Genomic DNA, 27201 nt, shown 5'->3' on the forward strand with positions numbered 1-27201 from the left:
GCGGTGCGCGCAGACCGACGAGCCCGCAGCTCCCCGGCCGGTCCCCCGCTGCGCCCCCGCTGCCCCCCAGCTCCCCGGGGGGCTGGGCCTTTTCTGGTGAGTCGAAGGCTCGGAGCCGGGGGGTTTGCAGCTCCGCGGGTAACGCGCAGGGGAGCGCCGGCCACGGCCCGGAACGCTGCGGGGAATCAGCACGACGCAAGGTGGTCCCCGGAGTTCAAACCCTCACGGGAGCGGGAGCCCCCGAGGACGGGGCCGCAGCACCGGGGGCCGCAGCAGCTTCCCGGGGCAGGGCTGCCAAGGCGAGCAGCTTTGGGGAGAAACACCCTCGGGCTGTGTGCCAGCAGGAGGAGCACGAGGGGTCTGAGAGGGGCCAGAAATTCCCTTCTTCAACCCCCTTTCATCATTCTCCCACCCCTTCGAGGCAGGCAAAGCCTCCCCTTTACTTCAGCGGTTGCTTTTCCCCATCCCTGGCTTTTCCAGTTCTTGCCTTACTGCTTCTGCTCTGGAAGTTCTCAATGCACACCACACAACTGCCTGTTTTCTGGTGGATTCGAGGCAGCCCCCAGTGAACTACGCTGACTGTTGCCCGCGCCCACGCCACGCAAGCTGGCCCAGCTGCTCCCCCCCGGGTCCTTGTGCTGGGACATGGCCCTCCTCCGGAGCATGGGAGAGGCACTTAAGTCCAGGGTGATGTCCGCAGGGACCGCGGGGCAGCACAGCGCAGGGACCAAGAGCAAGGGCCTCGGCTCCAGCACGGCTCCCACAGGGAAGCAGGGAGCCCCTGCCAAGGCTCCAGCCAGCATTTGCACCAAGTGAGCTCCATTCCTGACAGCCCCAAGGTCAGACAGCTGCTTATCAGCCCTGGCCCCCGGCCAAGGCAGCCTGGGCCCCTGAGCGCAGGGGGATGCTCTGCGTTCTCCTTGATGCTTGGCAGTGGGGACATCCCCAAGTGCCAGCCGTCACTAACAGGGCACTGCGAAATGCTGCATCTCTGGCCTGGCTGCCCAGGTGACCGCGGGATCCAGGGATTTTGCTTTGGGCCACTCTTGGCACCTGTCCCCACAACTGGGAACCGGAATAGTTCCTGGCTGTGGTGAGTTCTGGGGACTCGCCTGATTAGCCTGCATCTTGGGGGGCTGACAGTTTTTGCACCATGTTGCAGGACTGATAGCAGGAGCCATGACAAGTGTCCCGGGAGAGATCAGAGCGGCAGCTGTGGGGAGGAGCAGAGGCACGTGACATGTCTTTGCTCTTGAGTAAATTGGTGGTTACAGTTCACGCAGACTCCTCACCCGCCCCTTGGGCACAGTGAGCCACGGTGGCTTGAAGAAGAGGAATTTCTCCTCAGGGTGACCCCTGTGGCAGTGCCGCAGAGGCATTGCTCTGCTGCCGCTTTTGACGCTTGCCCAGACTGGCACCTTCAGTCCTCTGGCTGGACCTGGGGATTTCATCTGAAGCAGGGAGTTTGGTTCTGGGGCCCCGACCTCCTCAGACAAGCGCAGGTTTGAGCTTTCCCTTCCACAGTGAGCGAGTTCTCAGGAAACTGAGTGAGCTGAACAACTTCGCTGGCTCAGAGCTACGCCCCGTGCCTGGACACGTTCTGCTGAACGTGGATCCGGAGGAGCGCCAGGAGCTCCTGAGGGACTAGATGGGCTCAAGGGACCCCTTTTAAGTTGTGTGACAAGTGACAGTTGTCCTGCAAAGTCAGATTGCTGTTTAACAGCAACAGCAGTGAGTAATCACAAAGGCCACGAGGCCATACCATCCAGCCTCCTGCTTACATCTTCTCTGCGCTCCTGGAACCAAACTCCCTCCCCTGGACGGGGGGCTGGCGCTTGGCTCCCGGCTTTTCTCCTGCTCCTTCACACCTCCTTGCCTGGCTGGTCACTCTCCGTCAGTGCTGAGCGCCCATTTCCCAGGTCTGGCCTGGCCATCTGTGTCCTCAGCCGTTTCATCCACAACAAAGGTGGCTTCCAGAGGTGACAGATGTGACAGGAACCCAAAGGGAGCCAGGCTGCCAGCCTCTGAAGGCAGGAAGGCTGAGGAAAGAACTGATAACTTCACAACCACGTGCTCCTGAGCAGGCTTCTGCTCTGACGCCAGCGGTGCGAGGGACAAGGAGAGGGAGCTGGAGCTTCTGGTTGTAAATGGGAGACACTAACTTAATGTGTCTGAACTTGGAGAAAGGCAGGCCAGGCGCGGAAACGTAACGCCAGCTGGTGGAGAAGACGGAAGAGGTGGGGAGGTGGTGCTGCAGCTTAACAAGAGCTTAAATTAAAACCGGGATGCTAAATTACTGACTTCTGGGTGGAGGTGCATCAACAGCTGTGGGTTGTCACAAGCTGTGTCTCAGGAACATGTAGACCTTACTCAAAACCCCTGAAGAGCAGCTGCAAAGCTGCTCTGTAACCGTCACCATAAAGAACTGCAACCCAGGCGCTCTGCCAGAATGAACACCCCCGGTTTTGCTCAATGGCACCATCACCCTAAACCACCCAACAGAACCCTCAAAAAGGGAACTGCAGGAGTGAGTAAGCGTGTCAGCGGGGCAGAGAATGAAATCCTGTGCAGCTGCAGCTAGGAACGTCCTGCTCTGCTCCACATCGTCACCCCACGCAGGTGGAGAACAGGCACCCGGGGAGGAAGGAGGGAAGGGTGGGGTGGGTGCCACCACCGGGCTGGCCAGGTGCTTCATTCTGGGGAGTCTTACGGCTGTAGAGGGAGGACAAGGACCAGAGGTACAGGGCACTCCCACAGCTGGAGCTCTTTCTCCTTTGTTGCAGGAAAAGGAATCGGGACCATTTAAAAAAAAAAAAAAAAAAAGTGACATTGGCATTTTTTTAGGACATGGATACAGCTAGGTGCTCACTTCCATGGACTCTCATCAGCAACTGGACCTCCCTCCTGCCCAGCCCTGCAGGCAGAGGCTCTCAGCTCAACAGCAGCTGCCGCAAATACCACTGCGAGCAGCACACACACGACAGTAGACCGGCATGCTGCGCATCACTGCATGCTTCTACAGCAACACTGCTGCCATCTCCTCCCTTCTTCCTGCGCTCCCCTCCTACGTACCGCCTCCTGCTCGTCTATTCCCACAGTCAAGACCAACAAATCCAACTCAACTGATGCCCTCTCGTCTGGTTTGAGTATCAAAAGCAGCTCCTGGGAAGCTTTGCTACTCACCACTGCTGCGAGCAGCAGATGGGTATCACTTGCTGGGGAACAAAAATAAGTATTAAAGCACTTGCAACTGTTCAGCAAATCCTACCACAGCTGTATCAAAAAATGGTGTTTCTGATTCAGGCTGTCAATATGCTGGGCCAAAACCCCAGAGTGAGGAATACAGACACCAGGATACAGGGAGCTTAGAAAACTGCCTTTATTCTATTAGTTGTTGGAAAAATGAAAATACAGAAAGAGTTTAGTTAGCTGCAGAACAGCAAGAAGTTCACAGGTTAGGAGTCTGATCACTACATGGTAACCAAACTTACACAAAAAGTTTCTTTTTTTTCCTTTTAGTTTTGAAACTGGGTCCAGCAATGAACTTAAGGCAACTGAACAGTTCAGAAGCTTTGAGTGTGAGCAGGCTGTCTTTTCTCATCCCTACGGCACGTCATGGAAAAAGCTCCTCCTGGGTGTGCAGACCACTCAAATCATTCAAATGGGTCAGACTCTTACAAACGAACAGGGGAAAGAGGACCAGCTGCTTTCCATCGGACTTTATTTTCAAACACAGTTTCTTAAAAAACCCAGAACACCTTAACGCAGAGGTTACAAGTAACAGTATTAGGAAAACCAATTACACAAAAAATACTACATCTAAGCTGGGGTAAACAGATTTTTTTTTGGTAACATACATTTAAACTGGCACTAATTACACAGTAACTAAAAGGTAACTAACATGAAACCACAGAACCCTCACTTTTCCTTAGCTGAATGGGACTTGGTCATTTCAGAGTGATCACATTTTCAAACTAATGTTTTACACCACTGAGCCATGAAAATCAGATCTTCCTAAATGTGATAGCACTGAAGCCACACTTGATTCCACATACAGCCATGTAACTGTTGTACTCAGTTAGAACAGGACGTTAGTTAGAAAGTAGTTACAGACCAATCCTCTGTGTTGACAGCTTTTTCTCTTTCTAGAGAGAAGAAAGAAGATAGAGAATTGTCTTCAATTAGCGCCTGGCATATCCTGTGAGTGCAGAAAAGGTTTGTTAGAGGAATGTTGAGGTTAACCTTGGGTGCACAGATGAATTTGATGCAGATTGTTATAACAATCATGGTTGGCTTCTAAATACTGGTAGCAAGATGACTCTATTTTTTAATCTCTTAAGTAAATTATAGATAATGAAAAAGGCCAGTAATCATACACTAAGATTAATAAACAGCACTTCAAAATTACTCAAGTGCAGGGTGCTGCTTTGGCCATCTTCCTCTGGCCACACTTTATAAGAGAAGGCACCCACACTTTTTCCTGTCACGCCAGGCTTGCAAAGCAGCTCTAGTGGCCATTTCAAAAACCTCCCTCACACAGTCTTTGGTCTTTGCCAAACACTCCATACACCCACATGCACCAATGCGGTTTGCCATATCTCTTCCTTCTTCAGGTCTGACAAGCTCCTATAACAGCACAAAAGCAACACGTTAGAACCACCAACACGCACCCGCCTTCCCTTTCCCACCCAGCTTCCCAACAAAGGCAAAGGAATTTCTGGATTAAATGCACATAATCAATTGGTTAGTTAATAATTGTTCCCCTGAGAATGGTCCTGTAAATAATAAAGGCAGATATAAAATAAAATTCGCTTATTTTCTCAAGAAGCGGCATGCACCTCAGCCTGGATTACAAAGATGGGGTGTATGTTTGCATACTGCACCAATGCTTGAGGACATGATCCGTTTTCTAACACCTCTGAGCATGAAGGCTGCAAGATCCTTTGAAACTTGAGCAATTGCTAATTTCTGAAGAAACATTTATGCAACTCTTTGCCCCAATTGTAACAAAAGCCTGTGAACAAATCCCCAAATTAATGCCTCAGCTTTTGTCTAAAAGCAAGTATTATGCAACAGGAGCAAAAATTCCAGGACAGAGCAGAATTACCTGTAGTCCCATACCCAAGCCAGGGGCTTCAGACTCAATTTGAAAGAGAAACCTAGCGATGAGGCTCAGGAGTGAGCTACAGCACTGGTGGTTATCACCTCAAAACACCTACCAATACAACTGTTTCCTTTCACGTCCTGAACATACCAAATAAAGAACAACTCAAGTGTGCGTGCACTTGATGTGTTGATGTCTCCTAATTAATTCCTTTCTACCGCAGGGATCCAGCTCTCCAGCACGGAGATCAGCTGGCTGTTAGTAACCCAATATAGCCATTTTCATTGCTGAGAATGCCTTTTCCTACAAACTAAATCTCCAAATATGAACAAAGAAACACTCAATTAAAGGTAATAGATACTTTCTGGTTTCTGTCATGGATAAGTGTTCATTATGCAGCCCATAGGAAGCTGGCAGCAAGCTGTGGATGCCTATTTAATGCTCTGGTACAACCACTATACACTTTCTTCGTTTATTTAAGACTAAGCACAGGGATCAAAGAAAACTGAGAAAAAACTGAGAAAATTGATACTGACGGGTAAGTTTCACAGAAAGGGAGTGTCTACCAGTGCATCCAGCATAACACACCAAGATTTCTTCTCAGTGAAACTAAGACCCTGCATCAAGTCAAACGTAATGTATCTATTTTGGCCGAGTCACTTGATCAGGTATTCCTTGGCGCACACAATGCCAAAAGCATGAATGGAGCCAAGGAGACAGTGACGGTTACACGCTGCTATTCAGGACAGCAAGCTGCTAACGAGATATGCTCCACTCTCCTCCACGAGGAACAGACTGCTGCCTCCTGCTTCTCACAGACAACTGCAGTTACAGCTTCCAGGAAAAAAAAAAAAAAAAGTAGAAAAATGAAGGTCCATGTCTTACAGAAAGTATAAAAGGAGACAACTTACAATCCCTTGAAGGCTTTCACAATACAACTTACAAACTCTTTACTTAAGGGCATCTGATCACGGGCATTTGTCTATTCAATGCAATCAAAGGCTCTTCCTAGCATGAGACTTCATTTATGGTACAATACCATGTATTTTGATATATTATATCTCAAGTTAAATAAGTGCATAGATACACACACAGTTGCTAACCAGGATGCTGAGATGGGAACAGAGTCATAAACTCCAACAAGTGCAGTGATAGGGATGCAAGGCAGAAACACGCGTGCATCTCCTACACTGCACGAAAGGAAGTACCCACATAAAATGAAGGCATGGTGGGCATCTTTTCAATCCCACAATTAGCAGCATTTCTTCGAGAGAAAAAAAGATCAAATGTACTCCTTCTTGTGGTGTTGCCACATGTACTGTATTAAGCAAGAAAAGGCAAGAGACATGAAATTATTGCCCATTAAGAGAAATAACAACTAGTCACATACACTTCCTAAAAATCATTATTGTATCTGGCTTTTAGAGGCTCCTAAAGCATTGTTCTACCCAATGTAGTTACTCTGGACTCTGCATTTGTCAGTATGCTGCAGCTGGTTGTACCATGACAACAGGCAAAAGCCTAATCAGGGGAGCGTGAGTTCACTTAGGGAAAGACACTTCACTATTACGTGCCTCATTTTAATGGGAGCACGATGTTTGCCAACTTCAGAGCAACAAAGAAGTGTCTGCAAGGGGCTCAAATATCAGCGTTGACTGGGAAACAGGACAAAAAAGACAGGAAGAAAAAAACAAACAGAAGAGATTTTTCTGGCCTCTGTCAGGAAAATGGCGTAACAGAATTACTAGGTAAAGGGGGTAACTGGAGCCCAAGGCTGTTTGAATTCAGATATAAATTAAATAAAACGTAAAGTTGCTTTAAGATCAGTGTACCCATTTCCATGGCACCAGAAAGGTAAAAAACCTCCAGTTAAACCTCTTAAGGAGATGCACCAAACACCAGGAATTCATCGAGATCCACGGCTGTGCCAAATCACTTACACCTTGGTTCTCCCTCGTCTTGACCAGTGCTTCCGTGCACCCTATTCAGCCTGGGTTTAAATCTAGCTCAGGCATGACGTCTGTCTAGAGGCCATGAGGGAGCACACATAGGAAATCTGGCCTAACAGTTCATTTCGTCTAATACTCTGCTGTCTACCAGGGGGACAAAATGACTGCTTACAACCCCATGCCCAGGGCGTGTGTTCAAGACCCTTGTCTGAGGGACACCCCTGGCACCTCCACGTGAAAATGCTCCCAGTCCCCTTCAAATCCACATGCAAGTACAAACCTAGCTGCCGGATGCATTTTGTAATTCAATTTCTGTTTCAGAAACCTACAGCTGCCATAGTACAGACCTGCTATAGGATAGCACCTTGAAGCAGGTAGACCGCAAGATTGAAAATGCTTGCAGAAGATACTTATAAACTAACAAAACTGGCTTAAAACTAAGATTGAAAATCTCGCCACAGTAATCTCTAGCTATTCTAAGAATCGTGATATGAACCTAAGAAACTTAACAGCCTTAGTTAGCAAGCAGCAGAAACAACACACCCATATGCAGCCTCTTATTTCCTAAGTGCTACGTCACAACACTGCCACTTAAGTGTTCCTGCTTCTAAAAAAAAAACAACAATAGAAAGGGGTCCCACAGGAAAACCAACAATTAGCTGAAGGAGTAGTCAGCCCTAGTGACCATCGCTAGCTTTCTCATAAATACACAGTCCAACAGACTTGCAGAATTATGCTTAGTACATTTTAACCAGTCAAAGATGACAACTGTAATGGAACCCAAACTGAAGGGTTGTTTGTATTACGGAGATAGTTAACACTCACTGTATCAGCAAGAATTGTTAGAAAAGTCACAAGTGACCTGCACTAGGAAATAAAGAGTAATCCCTCTTCCAGTCTTAAAACAACAACAGCCCACATTAAGACACTTTTATTGATGTCCACTACAGATTCACATACTTCCTCTGAACAGAAGTTTACAGAAAGCTTCAATAGCAGTGAATGATGTGCCAGCAACTCAAAGTGACAGAAATCAAACAATATCTTGTTGTTTCAGAACTACGTATCACTCTACAGAGGACAGATTTCTGTGGTCCATAAGACTTTTGCTCCAAGGTCTCAAAGGCATATACCCTCAACTTCAAAACTGTACCATGCAAAGCCTAAACATAACAAGATGCACATTTACATTAATACCAGGTCATGCTTATTTCATGCATTAGGGATGTTATTCATCCACAACATACTGACATTTCAAACTGAAGCAAATTCTTAGTGTTCCTTGATATTTTATTTACATTGCTCTGCAGTGGAGCATCCCTGCATTTTATTTAAAACAAAAGACATAGTTACATTTTTTTCTAGGGGTTCATACACAGCTGCTACGTTGCAGTATTCAGCGCAAAGCAGTTCTTTCAACTGAAGCACCGGGAGCATTACATCAATAAACAACATTGTAGACAAGGAGATGCATTTTGCTCTCCACTTCATAACCTGAATACCTCTTCCCACTGATTAAAGTTCACAGCTGGCAATTCACATGACCTTGCCTAGTTTTGTAGCAAGGATCGTGCCGATGCAGCTTAAGCAGTTCTCAGGCTGGAAGGTCATTTATTAAGACATTTAACATTAGGGAGCAGTAACCAACCCCAGGGTATGACACTACTGGCTGGCCAAATTCCTTGAAAAGCATTTATATAAAATGTGAAACAACTCCGAAGCAGTTCTGTCATTACTGCTTTCATAACATCAAAATATGCGGAAGGTGTATTAGCTTTCACTGTTTCTTTTGTCAACGAGCTATGCTACAAGAACACAGAGTACTTACTTTAAACATCCGAGGGGCCACATAAGACTGTCTCCCAGACCAAATCTGTTTAATGAGCTCTGCATAGGCCTCTGCAGTTTCTCCTCTCATCTCCAGTGGATTGTTCTGATTTATTTCAGCTTCATATTTATCTTCCAGGAAATAATCAGTCAGAGGAGGTGTATTGCTTAGACACTGAAAAAGCATTAAGAAGATTAATTTACTGCACAGGACAATAAATCTGTGTACCAACAAAATAAACCCAATTTTCACATCAAAATATGTACTAAGTTATTAACAAAACCGGTGAGGCTGAATTTTTGAGTACACACTCAGGAAAAAAACAAAGAAAAAAACCTATTGGGAGGGTGGGATACTATAACCATTGCATCAGAGCATGGCTGAACTAAAAAAACCACACCCCCAAGTATCAGTGTTCAAAAGACTAACAGCTCTTTTCGGAAACAAGTTTTCTTTTGCAGGTGCCACACTGACTGCTCTCCTGTAGAGTGTATTTGCCCCCAGATTGTCAGCTTTCCCTCTGGAACGGTTTCTACTGGTTGATCTAGCTTAAGGCATAAGGCTCACTGCTCTGCAGCTCCTTGGTTCTCCTTCAGGAATTTCTTTAAAACCGGCATCACATTCTTTGGTGCAGAATAATTTTAAGCATTCACTTAAAGTTACTGCATTTAAGAGTTCAGGAAAGCAAACAGCAAACAACCTTCAGAAAAAAAAAAACCAACCTACAGACTTTTGGAAGGAAGGTATCTGCTTTTCTTATTATGTCCCTCCACATTTTGTTAATTCGTTCTGTAACTCCCACTAACACTTCAATTTGTGTAATGTCTCCTGGTGTAATGCTGAAGTCTGAAAAAAATCCAAGCCTGCAAGTGCCAGAAGAGTACAAGATTGCAATCACAGTCCTGCCAACACTCACCAGTTCCTGTAATTAATGGATGCCGACCTGGTTTTCCACACAGGACTGAGGTGGCAGGGTAGGCTACCTTACCGATGCATTATAGGGAAAGCTGCACAGAACGGGTCAGGAAGGTCTCTAGAGATGTCACATTAATGTTCTCAAGTCTACACCCCTCATTCACTCTCTCATCTTAAAATCCTAATATACGTAACAGTGACAAAAGGAGGAACAAGGGCTTCTCCTAAAGGTGAAACACAAGCTACACTTTGTCCTACAAAGAACCAAATGCCATTAAAAAGAATCCCCATCAAAAACTTAGTGAGTTTTAAAGGCAGGAAGGATACCACTCTATCTGCTCTCCCATTTATATACTTATCATCAGTGTACCACGGTAATGATTTACTGCATTCTGGGAAATCACCATAAACCTCAGCACACAAGTAAAATTAGCACAAATAGTAGATTCCCTAATTCAGTAATTCACAGACTCAAAGCTCATAGCAAGAAGCAACACTCGGATAAGTAAGGCAAGACTTGGATGTGTGAACAAAAAGAGAACCAAGTCTAAGATATGATCAAAATTATTAGGGCTTTGACGCACTGCCGTATCAAGAAAACCTAAACTGGGCTCTTTCTGAATGCCTAAAATGTCAGGACCTGCACCAGATGCCCGTACAGCGCTTCACGCACTAGGTGTAGCTACACAGATGGAACAGCACAGTTACACCTGGCAACCTGGAGAGCCAGGAAAGTGTAGTCCTGCCCTTCAGCCAACTCCACTTTCACTGCCTTGATGTGTACCTTGTGGAATTTATTTCCTATCAAATTGTTCCAGTTCCAATGCCCAGGTGTTACTATCTTTCTCCAGGCAAGTGACATGAAAGTGCTTATAGAACTGCTACGTTTGACACCAGCCTCTCACTGGGAGAGTGCTGCTGACAAAATTTCAAGAACCTCCAAAATCTAAAGGCAGAAATTTGCATTTGAAAGACTGATGTCTAGAAAATTAAAGCCTACGGTTGATAGAGGAAAGCAATTGGTCCTTAACACGACTAGTTTGCATGCAAAATTGAGGTTGAAGAATGTTTGGATTAAGTTACTTTGACAATAAAAATTAATTGTTGAAGTTGTGTCTTAGCTATAAAGTTCAAGAAAACGATTTGGTTTAAGGTTACCATGATACAACTGAAAATAAAGTCATGTCAAACAAAGCAAGGCATTCCAAGTTTATTGTGTATCCTGAATACCACATGCATAATGCATTACAGTTATTTTAAGACCTGTTCTAGCTTTCAAAGCTACCACAGAGTGACAGAAGTCATTATACAGCACTTGTACCTGTGGTGGGTTGACATTGGCTGGATGCCACATGCCCACCAAGCCACTCTATCACTCTCCTCCTCAGTAGAACGGGGAGGGGGAGAAAATAAGATGGAAAAATACCCCAAACTTGTGGGTCAAGATAAAGGCAGTTTAATGAAGCAATAGCAAAAGTCATACGCATGGAAGCAAAGGAGAAGAGGGGAAAAAAAAAAAAAAAAAAAAAAAGCAAGCAGTTACTCTCTACTTCCCATCAGCAGATGATGTTCGGTCACTTCCCAGGAAGCAGGGCTTCAGTACGCGTAGCGGTTAGTCCAGAAGAGAAATGTCATAAACAGCGCATGCCCCACCTTCCTCCTCCTATCTCTTAGCTTTTGTATCAGAGCAGACGTCATATGGTATGGAATATCCCGTTGGTCACTCTGGGTCAGCCCTCCTGGCTGTGTCCCCTCCCAAGGTCTCGCCCACTCCCAGGCCTCAGGCTACTGGGGCTGATGCTGTGTGAGCGCTGCTCAGCAGCAGTCAAAACACTGGTGCGTTATCACCACCCTTCTGGCTCCCAGTACAAAGCACAGCGCTGTGAGGGCTGCTGTGGGCTCAGCCAGACCCAATACAGTACCGCACTACAAGTCTGATGTAAGCAATAGGCAAAGTTCATAAAAATCGGCTCAAAATTTTTTCAATTTCTTAGCAAACAACTTTCCCTAATATGTTTCTGCATTTTTTAAAATGAACCACATAAACCTAAGAGACTGAATTAAATAAGTATACCAATTATTATTAGCTTTGCATAACTGTCACAACCTTAACAGCCCACACAATGACCCTGAACCCTTCCTGGGGCTTTTCATACTCCTAATTTTTCAAGAATCTTTAAACACAGACCCCAGAACTGCATGCAGTGACCTACTTATGTAGCCCACACAAGTCAAAACATCCTCCACATCAGCCCATTTTTGTCATAGCACCGCACTAGGACCTTACGTTACAGTTAGCCCACAGCCTTTTCAGAAGTCATGTATTTGAGATCCAGTCCTTCATACTGTACTATGTTTTATAGTACTAACATGCTATGCATAAGCAAAAGTAAATATGAACCAATTTTTCGGTTTGGAGTTGGCTGGTTGTTGGTTTGGTGGGGTTTTTTTCCATTCCAGGCACAGTCTCCTCATTGAATCACATTCCCCTTGCAGAGATTTTAATCTATAATCTCTGTGAGACTGATCTTTTATTTAATTCTAAGAAGGGTTCTTTCCAATTCCTACCTGTAATGCAGAATTCATGAAGCAGGTATTTCCAAGGTTACTGAGTCCGCAGAGTCCAGGCTGTGTCAGGGAAGCGCTGTCCCTGCAGCTGTAAGAGTTACAGACAAATCCAGAACCTCTGAAAGACAACACAGTGAACTCCACAATGAGTCTATTGAGTCTCAATACTGTTTAAAAGCCACATCAAATACAAGTCGAAAAACTGTTTAATTAAACAGTTTAACCAGCCTACAGGTTTCTGCTGCTTCATAGCCGCCAATACTAAATACCAGGAACGTGAAGCGTATGTGATAACTTTGGAAGTGTTAATTGTTACACAGCATATTATTAATCTATGGCTCATAACACATTAATTTTCTCTGTCTATAAGTACACAGCACACTATCCGAATGCAGCAAGGATCTATACAACATACTGTACGAGCTAATAAGAAAATTATGATCTCTGCCTGGAAAGGTTTCTACATTAATGACAGATGGAGAAAAGAATACAATCCCTTCCCTCATACCCCCAGTCCACCCAAAATCAGGCAATGCCCTGGTAGTTAGTAAGCTCAGGAACACACGCTACTTTTGCAAGTGAGCAAGGAACAGCAGAACACAGCGGTTTCAAAAGCAAAGTGTGATAAACAAGTACACAAGAGTAGTAGACCTCCTCACGGAGCACCATCACAGTCCTTTTCTGTACAGGCAAGGATGCACAGGATTATTCACATGAAGGATGAAGAAACAAAAAGAACATTCCTGCTCTTACCCCCTGCCCAGGTGGGAGCTGTTCAGTCCATAGGAGTTACTGTTATCACCGTTAGTAATGACAGAGGTGGCAGACACTGAGGAATAAGAACTTGCTGATGATTTTGAAGAGGTAGTAAAGTTTCTGCTAGTTGCAGTGCTTGATCTGGGAGAAAGGAGAAAGAAGTAGGAACAGGGCTACTGCTTTTTTCACCCCCAGCCCCACCTCCCGCAAAACTCCAAGGACTTGCCACATTACAGTTAGTTCCCACACACAGAATTTACTGCTTTGATCTGTGTGATCACACTTCCAAACACTTGTCTGGAACACAAACATCAGACAGAAGTATCAGAAGCAGGAGTAACAGTTTTTGCTTAAAGCAAAATCTGGGTCCCAGACCAAAGGAAGTAGGCAATTTGGATGGCATGAGTGACAGGGAAGCAAGCTTTAAGTTTATGAGTAAACCACCTTGAAACAAGCAAGCAAAAAAAATCCTGAAACACTTACCCAAAGCAACAAAGTCAGTCCTTGCCTATCTGAAACCCAAACCATCACTCAAACAGAACATTAATTAGTAAGAAGATACTGTGGCATCTATCTTCTTGTGGGTGGGCACAAAATAGTTTGTTACTGAGCCTAGCTGATACAACTACAACTTGCAGGCAAAACACACTGCTATGTACATGGGGTGTGCATAGCAATCCTCAGCATTTTGAGACTGGAGATACTAAAACAGATCAAAAAAGTTCACAAGCCCCAAGGGTATCCCTTCGTGAATCCCAGGCTGTTCTACACCACTACTCTCCTCGGCCGGGAAAGAACCAGAACACAATGTTACAAAAGGCCAGCAAGGCTCTAAAATCCCACGGCATTCTGTCATAGACAGCTTTTGTTCAATAAAAAAGGCAAAACCACACGCCAGTACTACATACATAAGCTTAAAGAAACTATTTTGATACTGATTAATTTCTCCTCAGCAAGACCCAACTGGGAAATTACCCATTCTCCCCATCTTTGCCCAAGTCAACAAGCAAAACCGAATGCAAAAAGGTGCAGGACACCAACAGCCACGCAACAGTAGCTAATTGCACCCACAGCACAGCAGAGCACCAGCACAGGACAGTGCCCTCAAGCTACAGCCTGTTCCTGTATCTCTCTTAATGAGGCCTTGATTCTCAAATGACACAAACTAAAAATGAATATTCATCGCTCCCATGCTACTAAGAAAACAGTCCTGGAAAACCTCTGCAGAGCAAAAACTACAAGACAAAGAACAAGCCATAATGGCCAAGAGGAGGCAGAAGAGCTGGACAAATTTACCCGTTCGGAAATAAGTAGAAGTAAAGTAAATACAGAAGGAAGCAAGTTATGATGAGAGCTCCCAGATGAAAACACAAACCCCAAACATAGTCTAAGCCTGAAGCATGCTAAAAAAAAAAAACCTCAACCAGACAGCACAACCAAGAAGTGTACTGGAAAGTATACTAGAGAGAATGAACAATTACCGAAATAACCGTGACAACCGTTTCTGGGACAATACGCAACCTTCTGGTCATTGCAAGGTTGAGGGTGGAACTTCTCAAGACTACCTGGACACAAAGATAAGATCAATAACAGAACAAGAGGGTCACACTGGTGGTCCACCTGGGGGAGTTTCAAGGGTCAAGAATAAAGCAATTAAGCTAACAACAGCATGTAAATGCACTACAAACACATTTTCAAAAGCTTCAAACAGAAGCAAAGAAGGGCAATTTAAAAAATGCCAGACTTGAAAATGCAGCATCTCTGCTTCATGTTTGTTCCCAGTGAGAGAACAGAGCAAGATGCTTGGAAAATAATATGAAGAAAATCTGATAGGGAGACAAGAAAAGGAGGACAACACCTTAAGGATTTCAAAATTTCCAACAGAAGCATAGAGGCAGTGCATAATCAAAGAGTCAGATGGCAACTGAAGAGTTCCAAGAAGTATTTCAACAGTACCCCACGCACACACAAAAAAATACGCTAAGATCTAAGGAGGAAGATTAAAAAATGGATCAGAAAACAAAGATAAAAGACAAGTCAGAGCAGGGAAAGGCCCACCTACAAAGGCATCAAGGATACCGAGCAAATTCCTGTTAGAAAATTGGGAAGGATCATGAAAGTAAAACAACAAAAGAGAGGCCAACAGCTTTCCAAGCAGGCAGGGAAAAAACCCATAAAAATCAAATTCACTTGAGAAGATAAAAATTCTAAGCACTCTTACATTTCACAAGTTACTCATCTGTCTGTAATAACAGAAGAAAGATTGACAATTTACTAAGCACAGCTGTTCCCCCTCATTTCACAAGATAGTCACAATAGCAGCTACGATTCCAGGTTGAAGGCACAGAGAGTAACAAAGGAAAATCTTTTTCTCTGAAAGCTTCCCATTTTAAGACCGGGAAGCTACTGTTCATGACTCCACAGTACTGCAGGCTCCTCAGGAGACTGTCTCATTTGCACACAGAGCTGACAATAGAAGTCCTGGACGCCAAGCTTTTTATCCCCAATGCCCCAAAAGGGGTTTCTGTGGAATACGCAGACACCGACTGGTCAAACCCACCTTCTCTCTCCACTGCCACCTCTCACAGCAATGGATTTCTGCTCCCTTGGAAATGGAGGCTCCAACACCTCACTGAAGTAAGAGAGAAACATTATTTCTTCTTTGAAGTCTGTGACTTAGAACCTTCCAAAACATTCTGGGCTACTCAGTGGGTTACCACTGAAACTACTCTCAGTTGGCCTAGTTTGCTCTTTGTACGCACAACAGACACTGGACTGGAAGGTGCCAAACTCCTGCAGCTTCCCTTGAGAACCACTGCAATTCTTCTGACAGGAATAAACACATTCAGCTACATTTCATCAACAAAACCTATACAGGAGTAAACTATAGCAAAGAAAGACTCCATGTAACCATGCAACAGTTCAGGGATTTGACAAAATAACTTCACAGCTCTGAGGATGACACTGCGTGGTATTACTGCTCAATCAGTCCTCCTGCTTAAGGACAATTTCAGTCTCTCAAGGTAACTCTTGTCTGAGCTAAAATACATCTTCCAGAAAAATCTGCCATCATGGTTTCACAGTGGCCAGCAACAGCTAACCCAGTAGACCATAGCTAAACTGTTCCAATGATCAACACCCCTTACAGTCAGCAGAAACCTTGATTTCATTTGCAGCACGAGTATCCGGCTTCATCACCTGAACATTGGTTTGTGCTCGTCTCCATCTGCTGCCTGTGGAGTTCCTTCTTCAACTTCCATTTCTCATATCCCACAGAAGATTTTGTGCTTGTAGTGGTTTGCCCTTGGTTGGACACCTGGTGCCCACCAAAGCCACTCTATCACTCCCCTCCTCAGCTGGACAGAGCAGAGCAAATATAACAAAAAGCTCACAGGCTGAGATTAGGACAGGGAGATCACTCGGCAATTACTGTCACAGGCAAAACAGCTGCGACTTGGCAAAATTAGTTTAATTTATTAATTCAAATCAGAGTAGGGCAACGAGAACTAAAACTAAAACTTAAAAACACCTACCCCTCCCTTCTTCCCGGGCTCAGCTTCGTTCCCAAATTCTCTACGTCCTCCCACTGAGCAGTACAGGGAATGAGGGCTGCAGTCAGTTCATCACACGCTGCCTTTGCCACTTCTAACTCCTCACATTCTTCCCCTGCTCCAGTGTGAGGTCTGTCCCACGGGAGACGGTGCTCCATGAACTTCTCTAGTGCAAGCCCTTCCCACAGGCTGCAGGATTTTCACAAACTGCTCCAGTGTGGGTTCCTCCCATGGCCTTCAGTCCATCAGGAACAGACTGCTCCACTGCGCGTCCCCCACGGGGTCACAAATCCTGCCAGCAAACTGTTTCAGCGTGGGCCCCTCTCTCCACTGGTCCTGCCAGGAGCCAGCTCCAGTGTGGGCTTCCCACAGGCCACGGCCTCCTTCAGACATACGCCTCCACAGCCCTCCACAGGCTGCAGGTGGGGATCTGCTCCACCATGGACCTCCATGGGCTGAGGAGGACAGCCTGCCTCACCATGGTCTTCACCACAGGCTGCAGGGGAATCTCTGCTCCGGCACCTGGAGCACCTCCTCCCTCCTTCCGCACTGACCTCAATGTCTGCAGAGCTGTTGCTCTCACACAGTCTCATTCTCTTACACTGCAATTTGTTGCGGGGTGTTTGTTTTTTCCTGCTTCTTAAACATGTTATCACAGAGGTGCTACCATTGTTGCCAACTGGCTCGGCCTTGGCCAGCAGGTCCGTCTCGGAGCCGGCTGGCAGTCATTCCATCAGACACAAGGGAAACTTCAAGCAGCTTCTCGCAGAAGCCACCCCTGTAGCCCCCCTGCTACTAAAACTTCGCCATGCAAACCCACTACAGTGTTAAAATCACCTTTTACATTTCTCACTGATATAATACTTTAAGTCTTCTAGTACAAAAATTATTTGCTCATTTTTCAACAATTCACTTGGCTCCTTCTGAAACCTCTCATTAGTCTACTTTTCAAATTTGTTGACAACCTCACAGGACACGACCATTCCACATGCAGTTTGATCAGTGTGTCAGTTATCAGAAAGTCTTCTGACGCACTCAGCACCTCCCTACTGACCACTGACTTGGTTGGTTGGGTTTGCCTCAAGGCTGCTACAGGAGCTCACATTCAAGAGACTGAGCCAGGACTGGAATCACATTCCTACAGAATCCAGCGTGCATTTGGGGCTCACATCCTTCGTCCTCACGTACACAACTTCGTTTCACAATACTGATGCACATTGCCCCCCATATGCCAATTAAAAGACAGCTGTTTCATATCTTGCTATGCAACCTGTCAAAAACCCACACAAATGGCAACTGAGGAGAAATCCGGAGACTTGCAGCATAAAGGGGACAAAGTTAAATTAATCTAGTGCAGAAAACTGTGAGGCCATATGGTTGATAAGTAGAAAAACTGCTAAGCTGAACAGCTTGAAGAAATACTGTAAAAGGTTGCAAGACTGAGACAGGAAAAATATTTCAATTCAGTTGAGGCTACCTTCAGAGCATACAGTAGAATTAGTCCTCCTTTAAGCCACCAATATAAAAAAAAGCCTCCACATCAAGAATATTGTGACAAGAAGTTTTTGTCGAAGCAAGAAAAGCTGACTTAGATCTCACTGGCAGAGAAGAGGCCGTAAGGGATTTTTCATTTAGAAAGCTCTGACATGCAAAAGCATCCTTAACTTCTCTTACACACTCAATGCTACTCTGAAAGCATGGCATCTGCTGCAAACTCAAGCACGTGAAAGTCACATAATAAAGATCTGCCCACAAAATATTTAGCCTAGTTGCTGAAGGGGTCTTCTAAAATCATCAGCATACAAGGAACTGCGAGAAGGACATGAGTTTTAAATATGAAAGGGCATTTAATTATGGCATTATGTACCTACAAAATATGTATCAACCACCAAGGTCTTAAAATTGTACAATAATTTCTGGCATGTAATATCATTGCATGCTGTATACCAGGTTGAACAGATGCCTAAGTCAAGACAGAGTAGTTGAGGAAAGACACACGCATTACAGGATGCGTGAACTAAGCAACAGCCCCTCGACATTTTTACGGAGGAGAGTACCAGGTGGGGCAAAGAAAGTCCACCGAGTATACCGTGCCATCAGTAAACAGAAGAGCAGGAAGAGGAAACTGCAGTAAAATTCTAGCAGCAAGCAAAAGACTGAAAGGTATTTTACTGCTGCACACTGCAAAGGGAGGCAGACAGCTACCAGGCAGATGCTAAATACAGCTTTACTCCTGTTTTCAAATGCAACACTTGATGGAAAAGGTGCCATTTTTATAAATCTGACAACTCCTTGTTTGTTTGTGCTAAGAAATTTATACCCAGGATAAAAACAGTGTGTGCTAGGACTCAGCTGGAACGCCCCCATCTCAGGGTTTTATTTTGGGAGCCTTCTAAGTAACAATTAAAGAGGACTAAGTTTCACAGAGTCATTGACATAATCTCCCTTCATAAACAAAGTATGCCTCCAATTCTGAAATTCCTAGTATAATCCATTCCCTCTTCTGAAACCTTGCCTGGCAGTAAAAGCAGTTTCTAACTACAACAAGAAGAAAGTACTTTGAACCTCAGGAAGCAGCAAACTAACAAACAGTAATGGCCAACCGTACGCTGAACGTACCACCCAAGAACTGCTGTGGAGTTTAAGAGCATTTCTTCTGTAGTATGTCAGCCAGTTTGACGGCTGGGGAAACAAACACTCGGGAAGGGTGCCCAACATGTGGAAAATGTTTCGCCCTGGTAGGAGCCAGTGCCTCTGACATGCAGTAAATGGTGGGGAAAAATCCTCACGACAGGTAACCCACCCACGCCACAATCACCTTGCACACCCATATTCTGCAAGTAGCGAATGACATGAACTTTCAGCTGTCCAAGGCCTCTTTTGGCCCTGGACAGCGATGCAGATGCTCATCATTCCTCTACCAACAGCACAGCGCTCCACATCCCGTTTGGTTTATGTCATCAAAATTCTAAACACAGAAAAACTCTCCTGTAAGCTTTTAGCATTAAAAGAGCCCATGATGAATCCCAGTATGATGCAACCTGAAGGAAGAACTCCAATATGAAATTCCCTACGGTCCTGGCTAAGCAGTATTTTCTCTAGCTGAGAAGTAGAATATCGGAGCAAAATGTTTGCCTGAGATAGGATTAAGTAGAAGGCAAAGTACAAAGGAATAGACACTCCTTCCTACACGTATGTTTTAAAAGAATTCCTTCAGTCACCATTATCAGCATCAAGTCAAACAATGTCACGTTTTTTTACAAAGTTTACAAAGTTTTACATTACAATTAGCAAATGTTTCTTTCTGTGTCATTAGAAAATATTAATCTGCATACCAATAGCCATTTTCATTTAATTATCACTAGAGGTTAATTAAAAGTCTTTACATATCAGACTAGCTGGTGAAAAGAGAAAAAACCTGAGGCCTGGGAATGCTACAGGGCTCCATTTCAGCTTTGCTTTGCGTAGAAATAAAATGTTATAATCTGGTCTTGCACAGCTGCCTCTCTTAACACCAGCATTCTCCTGATCCATTTACCCAGTATTATATTTCAGTAGGAGAGAACTGTTTCAAAATAGGTTTCACTGACCTATTTGATCTGTTCAAATTAACACCAGTAAGATCTTGATCTCAAATGAGATCACTTGGCAGCAAGTTCTAGAAGTTAACCATACTGTACAGAAAAATATTTCCTTTCCATATCAAGTCTGGTGGCCTACTCACAGGAAAGCAAGTAGGCCATCAGACTAGTAAAATCACAGAATTTTACTTCTCTGTAGTAGGACTTGAACAGTTCCTTACTATTACAAGCAGTGCCCATTCTATACCGTTCACTCTATACAGTATTTCATGAAGTCCCTCTCTTACTCATCTCTACTCTAAAAGAGATAGCAGTGAGAGGATATCTGTGTAATATTTACAGGCTTCTACAATTGCCTTTGGTGGCAGGGGGGGGCTGTTCAGCTGTTTCTATACCCTTTTTAAGAAGGAACTACCAGAACTCTGAGCATTCATGACTGGCAGCTTTTACTCCAAGATCCTTTTTGTTCTACAATGGTAGAAGACTGTGCAGTGTGTAGAGGTAGCTTTTAAAGTAAACTAGCTCAATGTAAAGAGCACTTTTGTCTCCTAACACTATAGAAATCTAAGATATTTAATCCTTACATAGCCTATTTGAAATGGGCTTTAAAACAGAAGACCATTGCTAAGACAATAAACCAACAGCAAAACCACTGAAGAATATTCATATTCAAAATTTTCACCTCCTTCTTCAAAATATCCAAAATAAGCCACGATAGCCACTGATAACTAGGTATTCACAGAGAACGTGTGGTCACTAAAGCCTAGTGAACAAGCTGGACAAAACAGCAGAAGCCTTTTAAACATGCCTACTTTGCCAGGAAATGCTGTCCAGGACACGTGCCATCTTCATTTTTCACTTCTATTAGAACAACCTGAAAGAAAGTTCAGGTAATAAAGATAGTGCTACACACTTTTCAAAATCACTAAAAACATTTACAAAATGACATTTTCAAGGTTTGCTCAAAGTACATAAAAGGCAAGTGAAAAGAACTACGTATCAGAGAAAGCAGTACATAAGAATCTTAAAAAAAAAGCCCGTTACCTGACCTTGATAGAGCCCCGCATCTTGCACTGTGCTATCCAGCCTGCTGAGCTGCACATACATGTTACTCATATACCTGTTCCATAATCTAGTTTCTTTCTCAGCTGGGATATTAAATAGCTTTCTCATTTCTTTCTCGATGGTAGCTGTTCAGGAGGAAAAAAAAAACCCACCAAAATTCCTAAAACTTGGGTGATTTGGAAAAAAAAAACAAAACGACAAGCCAGATATTTAGCAAGGAAGTACATCCTTGATCCTTCAAGATCCTTTCGGGTACGAAAAGTATCATGGAAGTTATAATTTCCCATATAACTTGACTAATATTTAGTCTGAAAAAATGAAAAGCTTGGATTTTCAGTCATGTATTTGCCTGTCAAGCCCTCAAACCAATAACAATCAGAACACACTGACAGGTTTCTGCCCAAAAGCCAGCTTCTGTGAAACAGTCATCGTTTGAAAACAATAGGCTCAAGAAGGAAGTCTTTCCACTTACTACTGCCAGGCCATACATCAGCAAACTGAAAAAAAGCATCTTTATGGACATATAGGACAGATGACATTCAGCATTTTTACATGGGAAAATATAGCGATGATACAGAGAGGGAGATGGGCCAAACCTCAGGAAGAACAGAAGTGCAGGAAGAACCATTAAGATCTCTATAAATATTCACACACCAGGAAGGAATCACAGGAAAACCAGAAATGGAACTGCTTTACGTGAGTGATGTGGCTGTTTCTCAAGGACGCTACTTAGTAAGCAACACGCTCCTCGAAGCTCTTAACCACAACTGCGGCTGGAAGAAACTCAGGAGGTTCCTAGTCCAATCGCTCAAAGTGGGGTCAACACTGAATTCAGACTAGGCTGCTTGGGGCTTATCCAGTCAGGTCTTCGAAACTTACAAGGCAGGAGATTCCCCCACCCCTCTGGGCCCTGTTCAAATGTCCAGCTGTCCCAACAGGGAAAACGTTTTCATTCTATTCCGTTGGAATTTGTCCCGCTTCAGTTTATGACTATGTCTGCTGTTCATGACTCGATAAGTAGCCTGATTCACATCCTCAGTAACCTCCTCATAGGTGTTACAATGTCCTGCCAAAGCCTTTTCTTCCCCAGGCACAGCTAGCTCCCCCAGCCTCTTCTCACACATCACATGCTCCAACTCCCAGCTATCCTGTTGGTACCCACTAGACTTGCTCCAGTTTACCAACACTGTTGTTGTTCAGGGGGGCACAAAGTATCTCTTGAGGTAGCACCATTGCACAGCTTCAGGTATGAGAGAACTACTTACCAACAGTGTCTGCTTTACTGAAGTGGCAGCTAATTACATTGTCAGGATTGCTGCGCTCACACAGCTTCAGCTCAAGAAGATAAACTTCAACCTTATAGCGCTTCGCAAACACACCAAAGTCCACTACCTGCAAACAGAAGGCAGATGCGATAAATGAAACGAACACAAAGCTAAACCACTGGGCAATCCTCTGTAAGGTACCCCTGCCTAAATACTCTAAGTCTTTACATGTCTTGCAAGTCAACCCGTAAACTGAACACCGACTCGCTCTGAAGTCCAAAATCAGTCACAACCTCTGTGAGCTTGTTTTGGGGTTTTTTGTTTTTAAAACATAAGAAATCCCCATGCTTTCCTTCCACACTGCACAGTTCCAAAGGTCCATCATCACAGCTGAGTTGATAGTGCCAGCTAATTACCCATGAAAAATATTTGATCACACAGTCAAAGCATTCTAGAAAAAAAATACCTTTTGCTTCTAGCCTTTGGCTAAGGTTTACATTAAAAAAACAAGCCTAGAACACTGGAACAGAATCCTTTCTATTAGAAGGGAGTAAGACAAAGCATTAATTACTTTTCTGCGTGGTATACACAATCTGCCTTATTACTGTCTCCTTGCAAAAAACCAGGTAAATTTATGTCAGAACTAGTTTTGATGACATTGCTTTATTTCAGAGTCATTTTTACATCAATTTCACATTTGAGAGAAAATCGAATAGGTACATTACCCATCCCACTAGCTTTCAGCATATTTTTAGAAATGTATTCTGTAAGACTAGGCACCCCTCTTCACCTACATATCATAAAACACATTATACCAGTAAGAAAAGCACACTTCAGAGGCCAATTATAAGACAACTCTGATATAACTGGAGGAAAAAACCAAACGAAAACCAACCAACCCACCAAAATACACCTCAATTCTCTCCACAGTTCTCTGTAGCTATAAAGCCTATGAAACTGAGATCGTATTTTCATTGAACCAGCAGGTCCAATTTTTACAAGTAACAGTGTTTAAGAAGCATTTGGACAGTGCCCTTAATAACTTGCTTTAACTTTCAGTCAGCCCTGAAGTGGTCAAGCAGTTGAACTAGATGATTGTTGTAGCTCACTTCCAACTGAAATATTCTGTATCACTCGCGTGACACCAGACTTGCTATGATCTACTTCTGTAAAATGATACAGAAGTAGATCATTTTACAAATCCTCCACCCAACTGCGGAAAGAAACAAAGAATTAAGACTTAAGACTTACCGTGAGAATTTGGCTAAACTATGCTTCCCTCTTCTGAGCTTTTATAGAGTTGTATTAGATATGCAAGGTGCTTTAAAAATAAATAATTAACAAATACAGTTGGAAAGATGTTCACTATTTTGCTGTTGCAACAGAAAGTGAAAGTAAAACTCCCTGTTCAAACAGCTTCTTGACAGGCAAATTAGACTTTTTTTTTAAAGAATGCAAAGAAACCAATTCACAAGTTCTTCATTTCTCTTTCAGAAGGAATTTCATTCAATGGGACTTCCTGTTCTCCAGTATTCTATAGGTAGAAACAAATAAAGAACCATATGCAGAAACATAAGAACTTTTCCAAGAAGTTTCTGACCATACCACCGAGTCCATTAGGACGGATGAATGTCAAGAAGAGTCTAATGGCCTGCAGAGGTCTTTGAAACAGTGTCTGATCAGCTAGCTTGTTCTGTCGAAGTAAAACTCAGGTCATCCTGTTGGATGGATAGCAATTTGAGCACAACACGCTGTCAACCACCGAGGAAGCACACTGTTCTGTATTTTGCACATTAATACACTTTTCAACAGGACTCCATAGAAGACTGTCCAAAAACATGGTTTGAGATTATGGAAAGAAACCTGACCTACAAATAAATCTAAGTTAATCTTCCTATACTTGCCTCTGATCATCAGGCATATAGAAATGGAAGAAACCCCAGCTTGTAAAATTACAAAGATGCTTGAAAATTACTTCCCAAATCCAGCTTTTATGGATATTTTGATGTATGGATTACAGTTGATCCAGCTTTAGGAAAGGGATTAAAACTTCTGGTCCTTGAATGCTTTAAGTGCTTTACTTCCAGAGCTATCTGAAGAGTATGTAACCAGATACTGAACACATTCTACTCAGGTGAAATACTGCAGCTTTGTGTGTCCCACTGACCTTTCACTTTATATTTTTTGCAAGAAGCTGTAGCATCCCACAAACGTACTATTCTGCTATATTTGAACATTTTTCTTAATATAAAAATCCACTTCAAATAATAAACAAGCAATAAACAGAGACTGAACACTCATAGCAATTCAAAACCTTAAAAATTTACTCTTAACTGCACCACAATAACCTGACATCTTACATCCATAATGCAACACTAGCTCTAAGCTCTAGCCCTCAATAATTACAGTGTTGAACAGTGGTATCTGATATGCCAATGAAAGGAGGCTCATACAAGTAAGCCTTCCACTCAAGTGTTTCCCCTATAGCTTCCAAACTTCTTGTCCCACTCCCAAATCTTTCAGAAAAGGCAGCGTCTAATAACATGCCAGGCTTTGCGAAAGTGGTTAGCCAGTTCACGAATAAAGCCTTCCTCACTCACAAGGGCACTGCTTAGTAATAATTCTAGTTTTCCTTCTCAGTATAGATTTTCTGTTGCTCAAGAAATCATCTGTTCCTACTAAAACCACGTCTCCTTTATAGCTATAACTCTTCTCCATTTTCCCCCCCACTTCTGGTTTACACGGAAGTTCTGCCTACTCAGCAGAGCAAACGTGGGGACACAGGGTGAACCTGGGATCATTTACATTTTCTGAAGATATCATCATTTCTCATTACATAGAATTCCTAGCCAGACAATGACAACATTTCAGTACCACTGATCAGCACAAGCGGGCCTGCAAGAGAAGGTTCCGACTTCCTTTTATTACTCTGATGCCACACTTTCTTGAGCCTTGCACACCTTTAAGTAACCCTTACTGTAACATAATGCTACTTGATCAGTATTAATTATGCAAATTCTATGAACGCTATCTGCTTGGGGTAGTGATTAGTCTTTATGAACACTACAGACCGGCACTTCTCAATTTAGTCAGTGCAAAAACCTAAGACTAAAATAAAACCAAAAAAACTTTTACCCATAAACAAGTGCCTGATAGATTTCCAAAAAAGCAACTCGCAGATGTCACCTTCTCAAAAGGTTATATACTCAGAATGCATTCATGACAGCATTTAACCAAACAAAAGTCAGACTTACAGAACAAAACCATACATATGCCTCTTGTAGCGATTTTAGAATCCCAGAATTTTGAAGAACAAAACAAGAACAACCTTAAACTCCAGAGGAAGCCCCCAAGCCATCTGAAGTCCCTCAACCAGATGCCATCTGTAGGCATCCCTAAGCCAACACACTAGCTATTCCATGCAACACAAGAGCATAATCATAATGCAAAAAGTTAACAAAGTTCATGGTTCTCACCCTATAGAGCCCATCAGCTGAGCATCACTGAAGATTCGGGCATTTTTACTCTAATACTGGAAGGTCATTCCTTCAGACAACAAGGCAGAAAGACCTCACGTTATTATCTCCAAGGATCTTCTGAGGATCCTGTCTTAACTGACATGCAGCAAAATAAATTTTGTCTAAGTTTGGTAGAGATCAGATAATGAAACCAAGGTGATGAGAAGCTGGTTCACCCATACTTACTTTCCTCACAATAGGCTGCTGTCCATCTACGCAACCATACCATGCTACTAGTTTATTCCAGGCTTCAGTAGGAACCAATACGTAATCTAGCACATCAATGAGGTGTTCTTTTAAACTCTGCGTTTCTGGATCTAAAAGGGAGACAGATGTAAGAAAGCGCGGCATCAAACAGAACCCTTTCTTCTCAAGGGCTATACGCACAGTGCCATGACGCTAAGAACTGCCAACACTCCCACGGGCAGGCAGAAACCGCACCAGTCTCCTCACTCACAAGGCCGGGATGGCTGCTTGCAGCTTCCCAGAAGACACGGCTTCAAAAGCGAAAGCTGCACGATGAGGCGACTGCACATGGGAGTTACCTGCCCAAGCCTGGCCTGCGGCCGAGCTCCCAGACCCCGGGGCCCAGGGCCCAGGCCCTGCTCCCCCGCGGCCCAGCGCCGCCGGGCAGCACTCACCGCTGAAGAGACCCGAATTGTCGATAGGCCCGGGGAAGAATCTGGGATCGCCCACACCGGACATGTCCCAGCTGTCGAAGCCCACGTACTTCTTCCACCGCCTGAACCACCGGCTGTCCACCAGGTACCTGCAACACACGACACCAGGCGGCCCGGCCCCCTCAGCGGTGGCGCGGCCCAGCCCGCTCCCGCAGGCCCTGCCGCCCGCGGGGGAAGGGGGGGGGGGGGAAGGGGCGGGGAGGGGAGGGAGGGCCGTGCGGCCGGGCTCACCAGGATTCCCCCGGCCGGAGGGCCATAGCCAGCAGCGACCGCAGCTCGGCCCGCTGCACCGTCAGGTCCGGCCACACGCCGTCGCAGCCGTCGCCGCCGCCACCCTCCGCCGCCGCCATGTCGGTGCGCGAGCCCCGTCGCGGGCGGATGTCGGCCCGCGTGCGCATGCGCGCTGGCTGCCCCGCCGCGC

The 27201-nt window shown here is 44.4% G+C and overlaps 1 protein-coding gene and 1 long non-coding RNA gene across 6 annotated transcripts; one reads left to right on the plus strand and one right to left on the minus strand.

Moving 5' to 3' along the window:
• Positions 1-3536, plus strand: LOC129784583 (uncharacterized). The gene is made up of 2 exons (XR_008747470.1): positions 1-96; positions 2845-3536. It is a non-coding gene; the product is annotated as an uncharacterized LOC129784583 (long non-coding RNA).
• On the minus strand, positions 3356-27145 carry LOC129784582 (ubiquitin carboxyl-terminal hydrolase 4-like). 5 transcript variants are annotated; one of them, XM_055805953.1, is made up of 10 exons: positions 27012-27145; positions 26742-26869; positions 26287-26417; positions 22583-22709; positions 21297-21442; positions 21065-21126; positions 13118-13261; positions 12365-12482; positions 8882-9055; positions 3356-4626 (listed from the first exon to the last, which is right to left on the minus strand). In XM_055805953.1, the coding sequence occupies exons 1-10, from the start codon at positions 27128-27130 to the stop codon at positions 4453-4455; spliced, it is 1323 nt and encodes a 440-aa protein (XP_055661928.1). In that variant the 5' UTR covers positions 27131-27145; the 3' UTR covers positions 3356-4452. The 5 variants fall into 5 exon arrangements, with proteins under 5 accessions (XP_055661928.1, XP_055661930.1, XP_055661931.1 ...); XM_055805956.1 differs by having other exon boundaries at positions 4486-5938; XM_055805954.1 differs by lacking the exon at positions 3356-4626 and adding an exon at positions 7955-8216.
• Between the last annotated feature and the right edge of the window lie 56 nt (positions 27146-27201).

Source organism: Falco peregrinus, chromosome 5 (assembly GCF_023634155.1).
Source record: "Falco peregrinus isolate bFalPer1 chromosome 5, bFalPer1.pri, whole genome shotgun sequence".
Classification (NCBI taxonomy): Eukaryota; Metazoa; Chordata; class Aves; order Falconiformes; family Falconidae; genus Falco; species Falco peregrinus.